Source organism: Primulina eburnea, chromosome 6 (assembly GCF_022965805.1).
Source record: "Primulina eburnea isolate SZY01 chromosome 6, ASM2296580v1, whole genome shotgun sequence".
In the NCBI taxonomy this organism is placed as follows: domain Eukaryota; kingdom Viridiplantae; phylum Streptophyta; class Magnoliopsida; order Lamiales; family Gesneriaceae; genus Primulina; species Primulina eburnea.
In genome coordinates this window covers 32,238,036-32,254,017 of record NC_133106.1, presented here as the reverse complement: position 1 = coordinate 32,254,017, position 15,982 = coordinate 32,238,036, and the positions used below count along the sequence as shown (strand labels likewise).

General features: G+C 35.9%; 2 protein-coding genes across 3 annotated transcripts; one reads left to right on the top strand and one right to left on the bottom strand.

Moving 5' to 3' along the window:
* The first annotated feature begins 1,759 nt into the window (after nt 1-1,759).
* LOC140833488 (probable glycosyltransferase At5g25310) lies at nt 1,760-5,273 on the top strand. The gene is made up of 4 exons (XM_073197829.1): nt 1,760-2,153; nt 2,370-2,524; nt 4,034-4,385; nt 4,557-5,273. Exons 1-4 carry the CDS (start codon nt 1,836-1,838, stop codon nt 5,220-5,222), a joined length of 1,491 nt encoding a protein of 496 aa, XP_073053930.1. The 5' UTR covers nt 1,760-1,835; the 3' UTR covers nt 5,223-5,273.
* A 1,879-nt stretch (nt 5,274-7,152) lies between these two features.
* LOC140834339 (uncharacterized) lies at nt 7,153-14,955 on the bottom strand. 2 transcript variants are annotated; one of them, XM_073199155.1, is made up of 10 exons: nt 13,453-14,950; nt 12,042-12,515; nt 11,622-11,923; nt 10,658-11,383; nt 10,310-10,588; nt 10,004-10,165; nt 8,953-9,885; nt 8,665-8,880; nt 8,077-8,337; nt 7,153-7,745 (listed from the first exon to the last, which is right to left on the bottom strand). In XM_073199155.1, the coding sequence occupies exons 1-10, from the start codon at nt 14,912-14,914 to the stop codon at nt 7,425-7,427; spliced, it is 5,136 nt and encodes a 1,711-aa protein (XP_073055256.1). In that variant the 5' UTR covers nt 14,915-14,950; the 3' UTR covers nt 7,153-7,424. The 2 variants fall into 2 exon arrangements, with proteins under 2 accessions (XP_073055256.1, XP_073055257.1); XM_073199156.1 differs by lacking the exons at nt 7,153-7,745; nt 8,077-8,337; nt 8,665-8,880 and having other exon boundaries at nt 9,612-9,880; nt 13,453-14,955.
* Between the last annotated feature and the right edge of the window lie 1,027 nt (nt 14,956-15,982).

Below are 15,982 nucleotides of genomic sequence, written 5' to 3'. Positions count from 1 at the left end.
CGTATTAGATTTAACGGGCGGTTCCGGATCAAATCACCCAATCACCAAATTTTTATGGGTGTCAAACCCAATTTGAGTCGCCCGAACAAGTCGGGTCGAAAAATATTTACCCGGTTCCTATCGATCTATTTGAATAAAATAGCTCCATCGGATAGATTTTAATTTTCAAATTTCATTCATTTTTTTTATTATTGGAATTCAATTGACATTAAATTTATGATTTTATAATTTATTTTGGAGATTTCCCATCATCCATGTACAGTGTTATGCATCACATATGAGAAAAATCGTCTGTAATATTTTCTATAACATTGTCACGTATAGAGATATTATCGATGTAACAACTGTAATTTGATATACATGACAACCCATTGTTAATTGTTACCGTAACAAAGATTATGACTCAAGTAATCAAGTTCCATAAATCCAATAAAATTAGAGACCGAGCTTTAGCCAAGTGATCTCATCCTCTTTCTCATGTATAGTAGTTCCGGTTCGAGCCCTCCCCACCCCATAGTTTAGGAATTACCAAAAAAAAAAAAATCCAATAAAATTAATTGATCATCCACTTAAAACGATTTTTTTTTTTGCAAAAGGCAAGAGATATGCACAAATTAATTTATATATATATATATATATATATATATATATATATATATATATATATATATATATATATATATATATATATATATATATATAAGATTTCATCAATATCTGCTAATTAATAAAAGATTCCAAACTATTCATGAAATCGGCCACCTTTATTTAATTCCAAATTTTCCAAGTGAACAACTGTACAATAAATCTGGAAACAGACAGGTAACGATTTGTTTTTTTTACAAATTACTAGCAATTAATAGGTATAATCTTAGTAATCAATTAACGAGATTTTGGAAGCCTGTCAATTTATATGTCAATAGTAGAAATAAGCATGCAATTCGTGCATATATATGCATATTAATTTTTTTAAAATGTAATTCATTTTAATTATATAACCTTAATATAAAAAATAATTACATATATTGCAACAATTTAATGAAAAAGTCAATATTTTAAGTTATATTTAAACAATTCCTTATATAAATCGTTAGTGATTTTAAGTATATAACTATATTGCAACCATCAAATACAATATTTGAATTTTCTGTTTTTATTTGTATCTTATTTTATTGAAAGAATAAGGGTCAATTATATACACAGTATGTGTTAAATCCAGAAAATGCTAAAAACTCATCGCATTTTTAACTCTTGAACACATACATATCATATTCTCAAATATCGAGCACACGTACTTTTACTTTTGTTCTTGTGTGTTTTTAGAAATATGTGTACTCAAAATTTGAAAATAATGGACATCAATATCTCGATTTCACATAATTATTTTATATTATTAACATTAAAAATAAAAACAAAAACTTGTATGAGACGGTTTTACGGGTCGTATTTTGTGAGACGGATATCTTATTTGAGTCATTCATGAAAAATTATTATTTTTTATGCTAAGAGTATTACTTTTTATTATGAATATCAGTATGGTTGACCCATCTCACAGATAAAGATTGATGAGATCGTCTCGACATTGCATGAGACATACTCAAAAATAAAAATATTAGAGGCGTCTTTTACAATTGGCTCGCCTATGTCACACATATATCACATCGCATGACCATGGGCATTTTAGTAAATTCAGTTACAGTGTTCGAGTTCATATCACCTTCTTTCCGCCATAAATAAAACTAACACTCGCTTAATTCTTTTCCTCCCCTTTTCTCCATAACCGTCTGTTCAACAATATTCACGCATAAACACAACAGGCGCTGTGTGAAAACTGTATGACCTATACATACATACATACACAAAGCAGAGATCGAGAGATGGTGAAGACGAAGACTACTGATGGCATCAGAGTATTGATTGTCCTGTCAGCTGTTTTCTTTACATCGATCGCGGTTGTTCTTGTCCTCGGATTTTACTCTAATAAAATCGACGGATTCCTCCGGTTTGATTCAGGTTCGGGAGGTGAATCCAGAGCACAGATCGCAGAGTTGATCGCCGCCGCTCCAGGCCGTGATGAATTCAGAGCTGTGATTTCCTCTGAATTTCCCTTCAAACTCAATTCATCCGCCTTCACCAACAAGCCAATACCAGTTGTAAGTGATTCGAAAACGCACTGGAATGAGTGTTTTTTGACGTGTTTTCACTCCTTACAACGCGATCAAAATGTTAAATTACTGCATATTTTTTGATGTTTTTTCAGTTACTGTTTGATTGTAGATCACATCCGCTCCGTGTTTCGAATTGGAGCTGGATTCATTAACGATGCTGATGTGTTTTTTTTAATTAAAGTTGCGGTGATGATTATACAGAGGAGAAAAAATAATGAATTGGAACAAGGATTAGCAAGAGCAAGAGCAGCAATCAGAAAAGCAGCTTCCATGACCAACTCATCAGTAAATATAACCAAGAACAACAGCGACATTATTTTAAGCAAAATCTACAGAAATCCCAGGGCATTTTATCGGTAAGCTAATCTAATTAACATGCCGTGAATTATCCGTATTCTTTAAGTAAATTGATGGATGACATGATGAAAAGCATGCGGAGAGGTCCAGAATTATCATAATATGAACATAAGTATAAATAAAACTATTGAAATAATTGCTCACCCATTCATTTCGAGTACTTCTTTTACTTGAATGGAGTTTGGAAAAATAGTATGCGGGTAAGATTAATTTTGTAAATAATCTGTTCATTTAAACTGATTATGTGTTTAATTTGATACATCAAATATTCGATTTTGTTTGAATATGCTAAGGGGTATTATTAACATATAGATGTGAAAATGTTAATGCTAGATAAAATTATTGTGAAATGATTCAAGATCTTAGTTAACACTCTTTTACAACTTTTGTTAATATACGAGGTTTAAGATCTGTAAAAGAGTTTTAAGATCTGTGGAAACTTTTATTTGAAGATAGCCCGCACGATTTCGAGCACTCAGTGTGCGTGCAGTATTCTTTTAGTGTCTCCTGGGGCATCATGATCATTAAGTGGAGGGAAAAAGGGAGTCTTTCAATTGACTCATGGTGTGTCTAGTCTAGACGCACACTCATTGTTCCCCCATTCTATAATCTTGAAAATGACTTTTAAGCCGTCCTAGTGTTGCTTATTACTCTGATGGGTCAAGCAAGGCTCATGGATAAATACCAATTTTTACTTTCATTATTTTTAGTTTCTTTGAAAAATCTCTTTCTTTTCTTCTCTTTTTTTTTTTTGTGTTGGTGCAGCAAAAGTCAAAAGGCTTCTAATGGAAAAATTATTGACTCTAGTTTCCTTTATTACACACACACGTATACATATTAATTATGTCTTTATATATATGTGTATTTATTTGCCTCTTTTACATAATATATTTCAGTATTTAATTTGTAGGAAAAGAAAAAATAAAATTTTGAAAGTACGAATCACACAAAAATGCGTGGATTGGTCCGTGATGTGAACTGTACTAACCTACATGCGTCCATATAGAATTGTGTGGTTATTTATTTAATTATGAAATGTATTTACCAACATGCATCCATATAGAATTGTGGTTATTTATGTAATTATGCTCAATGAATGGAGGTATCAAGTGACCTAAAAGCCATCTGTTTATTTCAATTATTAAAGTTAAAAATCATGGAGGGACACAATATATATCTTCGTTTACAAACATGGAAATATAAGATTAATTATTCCTAAATTATCATTTCATGCATCATTAATAAAATATGATGCATTTGGCTATCATGTGATCCTTAATTAGCATTGCAAACACAGAAAACCATGGAATTAATTAACCCTCATCTTACTTCTCTCTAGTGCGGATTACATTAAATAAATAATATTCGAAAAATTAGGGTATTTAGGATCCATGCGTTATGAGAAGACACTTGCGCTGTGCTCCACCCACGTACGCTCCCAGCGAACTGAAACTTGACGTTTCCAACCAAATTTATTAGCACCAACTAAATTTCAAACAATTTTGCAGGAGTTACATGGAAATGGAAAGAAGATTTAAGGTTTTTGTGTACGAAGAAGGGGACGTACCACTTGTACACGATGGACCCTGCAAAGATATATACACCAGTGAAGGAAGATTCATACATGAGATGGAGCATGGAAATAACACGTTCAGGACAAGAAACGCAAAAGCTGCTCATGTTTACTTCATGCCCTTCAGTGTTGCATGGATGGTCAAGTACCTGTACAACCCTAATTCATATGAAATCACTCCACTCAAAGAATTCGTGTCGGATTATGTGAAACTCATCTCCACTAAACACCCCTTCTGGAATAGAACTCAAGGAGCTGACCATTTCATGCTTTCTTGCCATGACTGGGTGAGTATATATAATTAATTAAGTTGCTTTATTTGTAGTAATTTTATGCTCCGCATCAAGTTTATCGTTATTCAAATGTCATGCGTCAAGTTATGATCATTTGTAATCAATAAGTTGGTTGACGATGTTCTTCTGACTGATATTTAGTCTCTTTGGATTGAAAATATATAGGGGCCTCATGCAACACACGGAAATCCATTTCTTTACAACACGTCAATTCGTGTCCTATGCAATGCAAATTCTTCAGAAGGATTCAATCCACAAAAAGATGTGTCTCTTCCTGAAATCCATCTCTATGGTGGCAGTATAAATCCTAAACTGCGTCTTCCGCCAAAGCCCAACATTGCAAGACCGTATCTCGCATTCTTCGCTGGTGGCGTTCACGGACCTGTCAGGCCGATCCTTCTCCACTATTGGAAGGGACATGACAATGACATTCAAGTGTATGAATACCTCCCTAAAAAAGAAGATTATTATGATTATATGTTACAATCAAAGTTCTGCTTATGTCCAAGTGGGTATGAAGTGGCTAGTCCTAGAATTGTTGAGGCCATTTACGCTGAATGCATCCCTGTGATACTATCAGATCATTACGTTTTGCCCTTTAGTGATGTTCTGAGGTGGGAGGCATTTTCAATTCAGGTTGAATTACATGATATCCCGCGATTGAAGGAGATATTGATGGCAGTTTCGCAAGAGAGATATGTAGAGTTGAAGAATGGGTTGAGAGGTGTGAGGAGGCATTTTATTTTGAATCAGCCAGTAGATAGGTTTGATGTGTTCCATATGATTTTGCATTCTGTATGGCTTAGGAGATTAAATATAAGGTTTGGATAAATAAATATTGGAAATTGACATTGATATGTCGGAATGAACGGGTAAGGGGAAAAGATATTCAATCTGGAGTTCTAGGTTTGAAGATGAAAAACAATGTTCTTCACAGTCTTCTTTGAAAAGAATCACGAACTTTTGAATATACTGGAATAAAAGAAAACAAAACATACACCACATCATGTTTTTATTACAAAAGAATGGTAATATATAATAGTGTTATTTGCCATATATACAGAAACATTTATTTGTATAGCTACTTTGACTTAGAAGTTGAATCTAAAATTTAAAATTGCGTTAAAAATTTATCATTTTTACGATACTTTACTAGTTCTTTTTTGGTATCCGTAATTATTTTGTAAAATAAATGCAACATGGTGATTGTTTTAATTAGGCATGATTTGTGAGTATTAAAATGGAGAGAAAAGAAAAGATTTGGAATTTTTTTTTTAATTTTAAAAAAGTTATGTTTGGGAGTATTTTAAGGCAAAGAAAAGAAAGTAAAAGAAGGAAAATTTTTTATCTCTCACACCCAATATATTTTCCTACCAATAGAAGGAAGAAATAGGGGAAACAGGGGGAAATATTATAATTTATAACATCTAGTAAATTATGAAAACATGTTGTATGTGTAAAATTATAATTATAATTTATTTAAGATTTTTTTAATTTTATTAAATATTTAATTTTATGTTTAATTTAATTTATAGAAATTAGTGAGAGGACATAGTACTTTGAAAGGGTTAAATTGAAAATAATAGCTATTGACAGTTTTGAGAAAAAAAAATGTTGATGTAATTTTTTAAAAATTTATTAATGTTTAATTTTATTTTTAATTCAATAATAATTGATAAAAATTAAGAGGGAACATAGTGCAATTTTAGATGTGTAATATTGAAAATAAATTACAATGATAATTTTGAGAAAAAATATTGTATAAAAATAATTTGATAAACAAAAAATGATTTGTTTTAAGCAATGTATTATTTATATAATAGTATAATATATATTAATTCATTTTCATTTCTTTTCTCTCTTCATCTCCCAAATAAAAAAATACATTATTTATCTTCTATTCCTTTTTTTCACTCTCTTCTTTTCCATTCCACCTGTCGAACTAAGTCTAGAGTAGGGACAGCGTGATAATTTTTAATTATGAGCTTATACCATCCAACGAAAGTGTAACTTTCATTTCCTGATGCTTAACATAGTATAAATTTTTCGGTCAATTCTTTATTTTAATTTTTTTAGATTTAATAATTTTTTTATTTATGATGTTATACCATCCAACAACAGTGTCACTTTCATTTCCTGATGCTTAACATAGTACTAATTTTTAATTTTTTAATTTTTTTTTCGATTTTACTAATTTTTATAATTAATTTGATTTATATTATAAAATACAATGATATTATAATTGTGAAAATTTATTTTCGTGAGTGATATAATAATAATTTACTTTGATATAATTTGAGTGTTCTAACCGTGATATATTGTGATTTAATATGTAATTTTCATTAAATATATTATGGTATTACCCCTCTAGGGATACGGTTTGATTCCTCAATTCAAATTAATAATACTTCTAGAACCCACTTCTTCCCCACACCACGAGTGAAAAGAAAAATGTAAAGATTATCATTAAAACAGTCCAAAAACTTACTATATCCATATGATTTATGTCTTCTATCTCCATAAATACAAAGAAATGATAATAATGATAGTGGAATCAATGGGCAGATTTATATTATGTAAAACTGCCATCAACATTTTCATTAAATGTATTACGGTATTACCCCTCTGACGGTACTATCTATCGGAATATCAGGGGTATTCAGATACTTAACCAAATTTCGAGGAAACCAATATTTATGAATTATAAAATGCCGAGTAGGACGAGTAAAACAAAAATTTTCCATTACTATTAAACCCGTTGAAGATGGGTGCAACCCAAATATGGGCATTGGTAACTTTCAGAGATAAAATTGGAATCACATATGGCAAAAACTTACCTGCAACCTCTTATTAATATCTGCACGAACTTCTCTCAAGCCATTTCAACGGCCATACCAATTTATATGACAAGAAAACTCAAAAAAGAGGAGAAGAACTCTTCCTGTGGGTTTTAAAGGTCCTCATAAAATATATCTTGTCATATAAACTGTCCAGACATCTCTCAATCTATGTCAAGGGCGTTATATCTCTATTCTACTGATTGAACCAGGGTCGAATCATGCCGTTCACGTGCCCATTGTTATGGATCCCAACACCATTTGGGATGAACGGAGGCGGCAATCCAACAGCTACTTGATGAGGATGAGAAAGGGCGTGCGGACTACTTACAAGTAGACTGTCAGCTGGACTTCCTTTGCACTGTTGGATGGCGCGAATTTGCCTTAGCCCTTCTTCGTGAATGCGTGATACGGTATCAAGCTCCTTCATTGATAAAGCTTCTAATCCAGCCCCATACAGAGGAGCATGCCGGGACATATCTTCCTGAAGTTGGGTCTCCAGATGATGGATGTATTGCTGCTAGGAAAAGAGCAAGATGTCAGTGCTAGTAGCAAATAATCGTATTATTTGCAGTTAAAATTCTAAAAACAAACATACGTAACTAGTGGAAACCATGCAGAAACTTGCACAAACCCTTCGGAACTCATGCAAAAACAGCACTTGTTGGCAAGACTATATACAACATTTTCAATCCCTAGGTCACTGATCACCTTCTAACATAGTGAGACAGGTAAAATGATGGATCTAATACTCAGAAAAACAATACACTCCAAAAAATCGAGATGATAATCATATTCTAGATGTTAATCGAGCAATTGCCAAATAATAGAACTGTCAAAGCAAAGACCTCGCAAGCTCGCAATTTGGATTCCATCCCATCAATATATGTTTCACATCGAGCAACCTGTTCCTCTTTTTCACGCTTCTCCCCTTCTGTTTGCCCGACTGTTTGCGTCAGCCGACGAACTTCATCCTCAAGTGATTGTCGAATCTCTTCTCGAGTGACGTTTTCGGTGGCAAATCTTTTCAACTCTTCATCAAATCTTTTTCGTGCAGCTTCAGCATCCTTTAACCTCTCAGCCAGAACATTTTTTTCCTTCATTAACCTCTGCAACATTATTAACAAATAGTTGTCAGGTTCTCTAGCTGTCATGTTTGAAAACCAGGAAAATGATGTAAATCTGAACAGATTGATATTTTCAGCAGGAATGCCAAAATATTTAGATTCTAATATTTGCAACAATCAGCTTCCATATTTTTTGGGGAAAACCCAATCTTAAAAACAAATATACCAAAGACCACTACAAGAAATTATTTGTACTTCATAAGAAATTGTAAATTAGAAATTCAATTGTAAAACACATTATAATCTCGACTCCCAGAGAGACGCTGGGACATGAGCCCAACAGGTTGATAAAATATCAAAATTTCAGACCTTTAACTCATCACGTTTTCGGGATTTCAATAGAGAGAGTTGCGTTTCTGCATCATAGAGTCGGTCCTGAAGAATTTTCCTCTCGGTCACAAGCTTCGTTACTTCATCATCCCTTTCTGAGCGAACCCACTCAAGTTGATTCTGAACTTCATGCATCTGCTCTGTCAATTCTTTTCTTTCCCTAGCAAAGCGGTCCATCTCAACCCTCATTTCAGACTGCCATTCCATTCAAGCATCAGCAACGGAAATGATCGTCATGAAAAAGTATAACTATATGAAAGTAATTACCTTAAGACGGCTATTAGAGGCCTCTGACTCGCTAAGCCTTTGAGATATAACAGATTTTTCTTTAGATACACAATCGATTTCTGCATTACTTTCTTCACGAATACGAAGAATTGCGTCTTCACTGGCACATAACTGATGCCAAAGAGCAGCTCGGTCAGCATTTGCAAGTTCAGCAGCCTCCCGCATCATACTCAAAGCAGGTCTGACTATTTCCTGATCCTCGCAAACTAAGATCACCAAAATCTCCAAAACTAACTCTATCTCACGGCTACCAACTACAGAATTTGTAGCACTATCAACAAGCCTCTTTAGCATTCTTAATCTGTGAGTTTCATCTGCATACCATTTGAATAACATAATATAAAGAATTTTTACAAATTCTTTCACCATAGGGTGATTAGAAAGTGCCAATGTCTCTGCAAGACCAAGAACCAATGTGAAATCATCTCGTGGGGCTCTCAGTCGTTCAATGGTTTCCCCATCCATTACTACATCAGGGTGCTGAATACTTTCAGCAATGCTTTGTGAAGTCATATTCAGTCGCAGGGCGAGGCATCTTTCCAAAACAGCAGCTACAGATTGAGAAACAAAGGCCCCACGAGCTACAGCTCTCTCAAAAGTACGGGCAGATTCAATTGCAAGGCAAGGGATAGATAACATCTCAATTAGAATGTAAATATCGGAAAAATGACAGCTACCATGGAAAACACACTCTTCCCCAGAAATTAACCTCCCAGGAGTAGGTTCACTTTCCCCAAACATGAGTCGCTCACTTGGTAAGTAATTATCACCAAAGTCATCATCACAATCAATGTCTCTTAGTATACATTCAGCAATATCTGCACAACTATTTACAGTTCGACTTAAATAATCCAGGACGCATGCAGAGACTTCAGTACCCAAAGTCTTTAGTCTGGCTCGTATGGACCTGACCTAGAGAGGGAGACTGACAAGAGTCACAGGCATGATATAAAGAAATAATGACATGGTAAGAAAAAGAAATCATAACAAACAAATTAAACATGATAAAAAATTTCCAATCAATGCTTACTGCTTCAGGCAGATGTTGGCAGTGCAGTGCAGTTTTAAATATGAAGTCCATTGTCACTGCAAGAGGTTCATCATTACAGTCCACCAAAATATCCAGTGACCGAAAAAGAACTTGTTCCCACACTTCACTGCTACACTCCAATTGGCTAAGGGCACCAAAAACCTGAGAAAAAGGATTTTCATAGATCAGCCATGCCTAGTCAAAGCAATAGAACTGATATAGAACTTAATATATGGAATCACCTAAAACATGTTTGTATGCAATTAAAGCAGCACAGATACAGGTGCCAGTACCCCTTTATCTTACCGGCAGTCGTAATGCAGGTTCTGCATCAGGTTTCTGAAGCCGATCTAAAAGTGCAGAGGCAGCAAGTGGATGTTCTGAAGGCTCAACTAATTTTGGAACTAAAGCGACTATGTCTAGCTGTAAATGCTTGGGAGCTTTATCCAAAACAAGTGCAATCTTTTCAGCAGACTGCGGCCGCCTCCTTGGTTCTGGACAACCTTGTGGGACAGCTCCATCAAGTGATCTCAAAGAACTCACAATCAACCCCAGAAGCTCTTCTGACTGCTGTGGCCACTTGGTCTGCAACGACGATTCTTCAATCAGTAACAAGATAAATTTTCAATAGTTTAGAAGATTAAGCAACCATACCTTGGGCTGACGAAGGGGAAAATCAGATAAACTATCAGCAGACGTCTCTGGTGGGCACATAGACTGTCCAGGGATGATTTTTTCACGCGCCTTTATCAGATCAATTCCAGAGCTTTGTATGGCAGATACATTTATGATTTCAGCAGTACCTGATTCGAATCTCTTCTCCACCACAGTTTTAGGGGATTCTGACACTTCGTTATCTCCATCAGATTCCAGTGAACAAATTGCACCACAGCCCATGGGAGAAGTTTTTGAACTGGCATCAGAGGAATCGACAGAAGAACTTCCCTCTGAAGGATGGCAACACTCTACCATTATATCTAACAGTAAATCAATAATTGCCTGCTGCAGAACTTTGACTCCCATCAACAAATTCAACAAACTAGGGGAAGAATTGTCATTCTTATTCATTTGTTTCACGTCATTACCACCTGACATCTTCGTAGGGAGAAGCAATTTCTTTACTTTAGCCGGGTCATCTAGATACACCCGAAGTCCAGTCAGGAAACCAGCTATGGCTCCAGCATCCATGAGAAGTTTCTCTCTCAAAGTGACCTGAGGTTGAGAAGGATTATCTCCATAAGAAAGGTGAAACCCTGCCGTGGACAGAAGATTTTTAAATATCTCTTCCTCGTCTCCGCTCAGACATTCACTATCATCAGAATCAACCAGCTCATCAGGGTCAGTTGTCAGGGCGTCTTGATCGTCTTCAGAAGCTAAAACCTGACAAGGCAATCTACCAGGTTACAGTGGCACCAAGCATTGGACACAACGTAAAGACTGAGAAAGAGGGTGCCAAGTGGCATAACTGTCACTTCTCAATGGCATGCATTAAATTCCTATATACATCTCTGTTAATGCTCAGGTCCATCAAGACCATTTCAAAATGACATGGAATATGTTTTGGGGGTAATATGCGGAAATTAGAAGATATTGAAATTAAAAGTGAACTCATACTGACCTCCAGGTCTGAAAATTCGAACCAAGGGCAGCAGTCCAATATCTCACAAACAAACACAACAGTGTCACGCAGCAGAAAACCAGCATCAGCTTCTAACATGTCAGATACCTTCATAAATTGAAGAACAGAATTGTTCCAGGTCTTCGTACATATGGATGACTCCTTCCAAACTGTTTTGGATGGATTTTTCTGGTTCACAATTGCCATCCTGTATTTGACCCAAAAGTTTTTGTCAGGGTCACAGCCCACTGATTGGTCACTCTCCAAATATATACAAATGGTGTCAAAGGACTCATAAACTCCTGCATAACAAAGCAGGACAGCAAAGAACAAACACAAAATCAGTCATCGACCAGAATGCCAAAAGCGTCCACAATAAATTGGTTGGCAAAAAAAGCAAGCTTAGACTGAGACACCCACCAATACGAAGCTCACATCCACCAGCTTGAAAGAATTTGCTAAAGATTTTTCTTGTTTCCATTATTTCCTTGAAGGACAAGAAGTTCTCCACCTTCCATGTGAATGAGCCTCTTTTCCTAACATTCTCTAACTGAGAAGGGGCATGTCCTGAGTCATTTTCCTGATTTGAGAATTCCTGTATCATAGATGTTTCTTTCAGTATAAGAACCTCGGCTGAAAAGATAACCGTATCCTGGACTAGAAATCCAGAATCTTGATCGAAGAGACTAGTGAGTGTCACGAACTCGCGCCAGCCCCAGTCCTTAGCAGCCTTCGAGTAGCGATTCTGAGATTCCTTTGCAACAGACTTATCTTCTATTCTTTGATTCACAACAGACAAACGATGGCTCACAAAACAGCTCCAATCACTAGCAGTATTTCGCGAATCAGTAACTTCAAGAAAAACTGAAAGGTGGCATGGAGGCTGAGACTGCCCTGATAACAGAAGCACACAATCAAGGATTTATCAGTTTAAGCCACATGCAAGATGCAAACAATATCGAATGAGCTAAAAACATCTTTTCCATAATTGGATGGTCAAGATAGCTAGCCTCAGAAAGCTAATCCGGATTCCAGCTTTATTTCCTATATAACCTCCAAATAGATGTTAACTGTTTAAATCCAAACACACGATGTCTAGAGGGTAACAAAAATCCTTAACTCCTGGTAAAATATCAGTTTACATTTCAAAAATGTTCGGTGAAAACACATCACAGGGAAGATACAGTTAAATAATGACAGATAATAGCGATTTCAATTTGAAAGTTCAACTTGAAGTATATTTATAACCAATAAATATCAAAAGCAGAATTCTATACTAACACGAGGTAAAATATAATAGGCTTCATATCTCTGCATTGATCGCTCTGTTTCAAGCGCTGATGAAAAGAATATTCAGGTTCTAAAGTTCCAAAAGTAGTAAACCTCATTTACAATAAATTTTCGGCTCAAATAATGTTATGCCAGCAGAACACGATGATAAATGAGTACGGAAACAGAGACCATCATTGCGTATTGACACATTTGTCAAAAGAAAAGCAATTTGCAAGGCAGGAGTTTCATGCACCATTCAATAATATCCAAGCCTTCAATACAAACTGAGAAAAAACAATAATTTCTGTATGACAGCTATTCTACTCCAACATAGTTACTTGTTTTAGAATTAATTTACAGATTAGTTTGGTAGTTAGTAAGTTCTACTTCATAATGAGCTGTACAGTTAGTTTTGTTGGCCTTGTAAGTGATTCTTGTAACAAACTTTTCTTGCAACATACAAGTGAAAGCGGACTCTACATTGTAATACAACAACGAGGAATGAGAATTTCTTCTCTCACTTCTCAATGTTCTCTCGTCTCTCAATAACATGGCATACCTCTGGGATATACGATAAGCCGACAGTCCCGATTCCCGATCTGAAACCTCCTACTTTTAATACAAAGACCAGTAATTTTCCTCTTTTTTAAAAGGTCCTTCAATCTGGTAAAATTTTCAATCCTCCATGTAAATTTTCCTACGTACCCATCTGATTTCCTCATACTAGCACCATTCCTTGCACCAATCAATGTGCCACTCTTAGAAAAACTGCTCAATTCCTTAATAACGTGGAATGAGGTACTAAAGACTGCCGTGTCTTCAACCAAGAACCCTGACTCGGGCCGCATGAAATCTTCCATTTTCATATAATCATTCCATCCCAAACTCGTGTTATCCCCACTCTTATTATCCGCTGCAAACCGACCATAACTATCCCGATGGATATGGTTGGTTCCACCACCCACCTTCTGATTCAACACTGACATCCTAAATAAACACCAGCAACTCCTATCTGAAATCAGTAAGTTCTTCTCAGTGTCTTTGCTTTCCAAACACATAGACAAATATTCCAACCCATTTACCACACTCTGATAAACACTGATTCGCAAATTACACTCCCCGGCTGGAAAAACAGGGCTCATTATTTTCTGCGTCTTGATCATATCCTTGAAAAGACTAAAATTATGCACTTTCCAGGTAAACTTTCCGCTCAAAACGTCCCCAACCACCGGCCCTATCATCCCTCCTCCGCCGGTGCTGGACAAATTAGTTGCCTGCAGATCATAATTATCTCGCGAGAATGAAAAGGACTCGTGAAGTATCAATATATCCGCGGTGATAAGTATGCAATCGTTGGCCGAATGCAAGAATCCAACCTTAGGATCTAAGAGAGGATTGAGCGAAGCAAAATCGCACCACCCGTGAGATTTCTTTTTCGAAGAAAACCTGTGCCAGCTGTCACGGTGCACGGATTTTGACGAGTCTGATAAATTGTCAATGGAGAGACGATAGCTCGCAAAACAATCCCACTTAGAAGAAGCAGTATTCCGGGGGTCCATTATTTGCAAATAGATGGATATGTATCCAGGCAGCGCCTGCGCGTCGCCCTTCGGGTAAATTAGCAGACGGCAATCAAAACCCCCGACTTCAAAATACTTACTCCAGAGTGCACGGGATTTGAGTTTGGGGAAATTGGCGATTGTCCACTTGCAGAGGGTGGAATAGTCCCCCCGCCGCTCCACGATCACCGATTCCGCGGCGGCGGTCGTGGCTAAGGTAACGGATGAGCAGTCTCTAGAAGGATCCTCCACAGCCATAGATGGCTTCTCCGATGCGCGATGGGAGGACGACGGCGTATTCGGTGGTGCAGCGACGGAGGCGCCAGCTTCAGACGAGGAGACGGCCTCGTCGTTCTGTGGGTGGTGATTGTGTTTCATAGCTGTTCGATGGATTGATCCAATGAGAGTGGGAGAGTGTAAACCGTAAGTACGCGTGCGAGAACAGAAGCCTATTATCTGCATGTACACTCAAGGGCGGGTGCAGAGTACTTCCGCTGTACACCGTTTTTTTCCTTTTCTTTTCTTTTTTTTACTCGGTTTTATTTAATCATCGTCCTTCCCATATTACCAAAAATTTAATATACTTTTCTTTTGCATAAATCCACAAGCACGTGCCTTGTCATATTTATATACTATATAAAAAATAATATTTTTTCGTTGACCAATCCAAATATATATATATATATATATCACAAAATTAAATAAAAAGACAATTTCAAATGAATTTATCCGATTTTTATACATAATTATATAGATAAAAAAAGACATTTATGAAAAATAATCATCCACGAAAATCCCATACATATACGTTCACTTCGATGGGATCATAGCGTGCATATTGTCAACACACGGTGATGTATTTCAAACTTTTATTTTATTTTTCATGTTTTTCTTCAAAAATCTCTCACAAAGAAAACAACTTTTTAGTAATCAATAAATTTAGGCAATGTAATAAATGTGGTGGACGGTGACAAATAACAAATTTATATATAATGACAAGGGGAAGTATGTAACCACTAACCACTTGTACATTATGGATCATGCAAAGAAAGAAATGTAGCATAAAATAACATCCTATAGGGGAATTTTTACATGGATATCTAACTTCAGAGTTTAAATTGTGTTTTAAATATGTGAAATGCTTCTCCATTGACCATCGAAACACCCCTTTCGGAATACAACCAAAGGAGTTTGGCTATTGCAACTTTTTCTTGCCATGGGTCCATGACTAGATGAGCCTAGTTTAGCTGCCTCTTTGTGTAAACCCGCCATAATCATAATTTAATCCATAGATTTACATGAAATTTATAGTAATCATCTATGTTCGCTCACCAAGTTTCTAGGCCATGTTCTTCTCGGGGACAATTGGTTTCTTTGGACTGTTGTCAGGGTCCACTGGCCTCACCGAAATATGCAACGCAAATTCCTCACAAGGAGTCGATCCGTGGATTTTTTTTTCTGTAAATTCATAATTCACTCTCAAATCCTGGAAATATTTACAAAAAATCATATTCACCTCTGACTTCATTG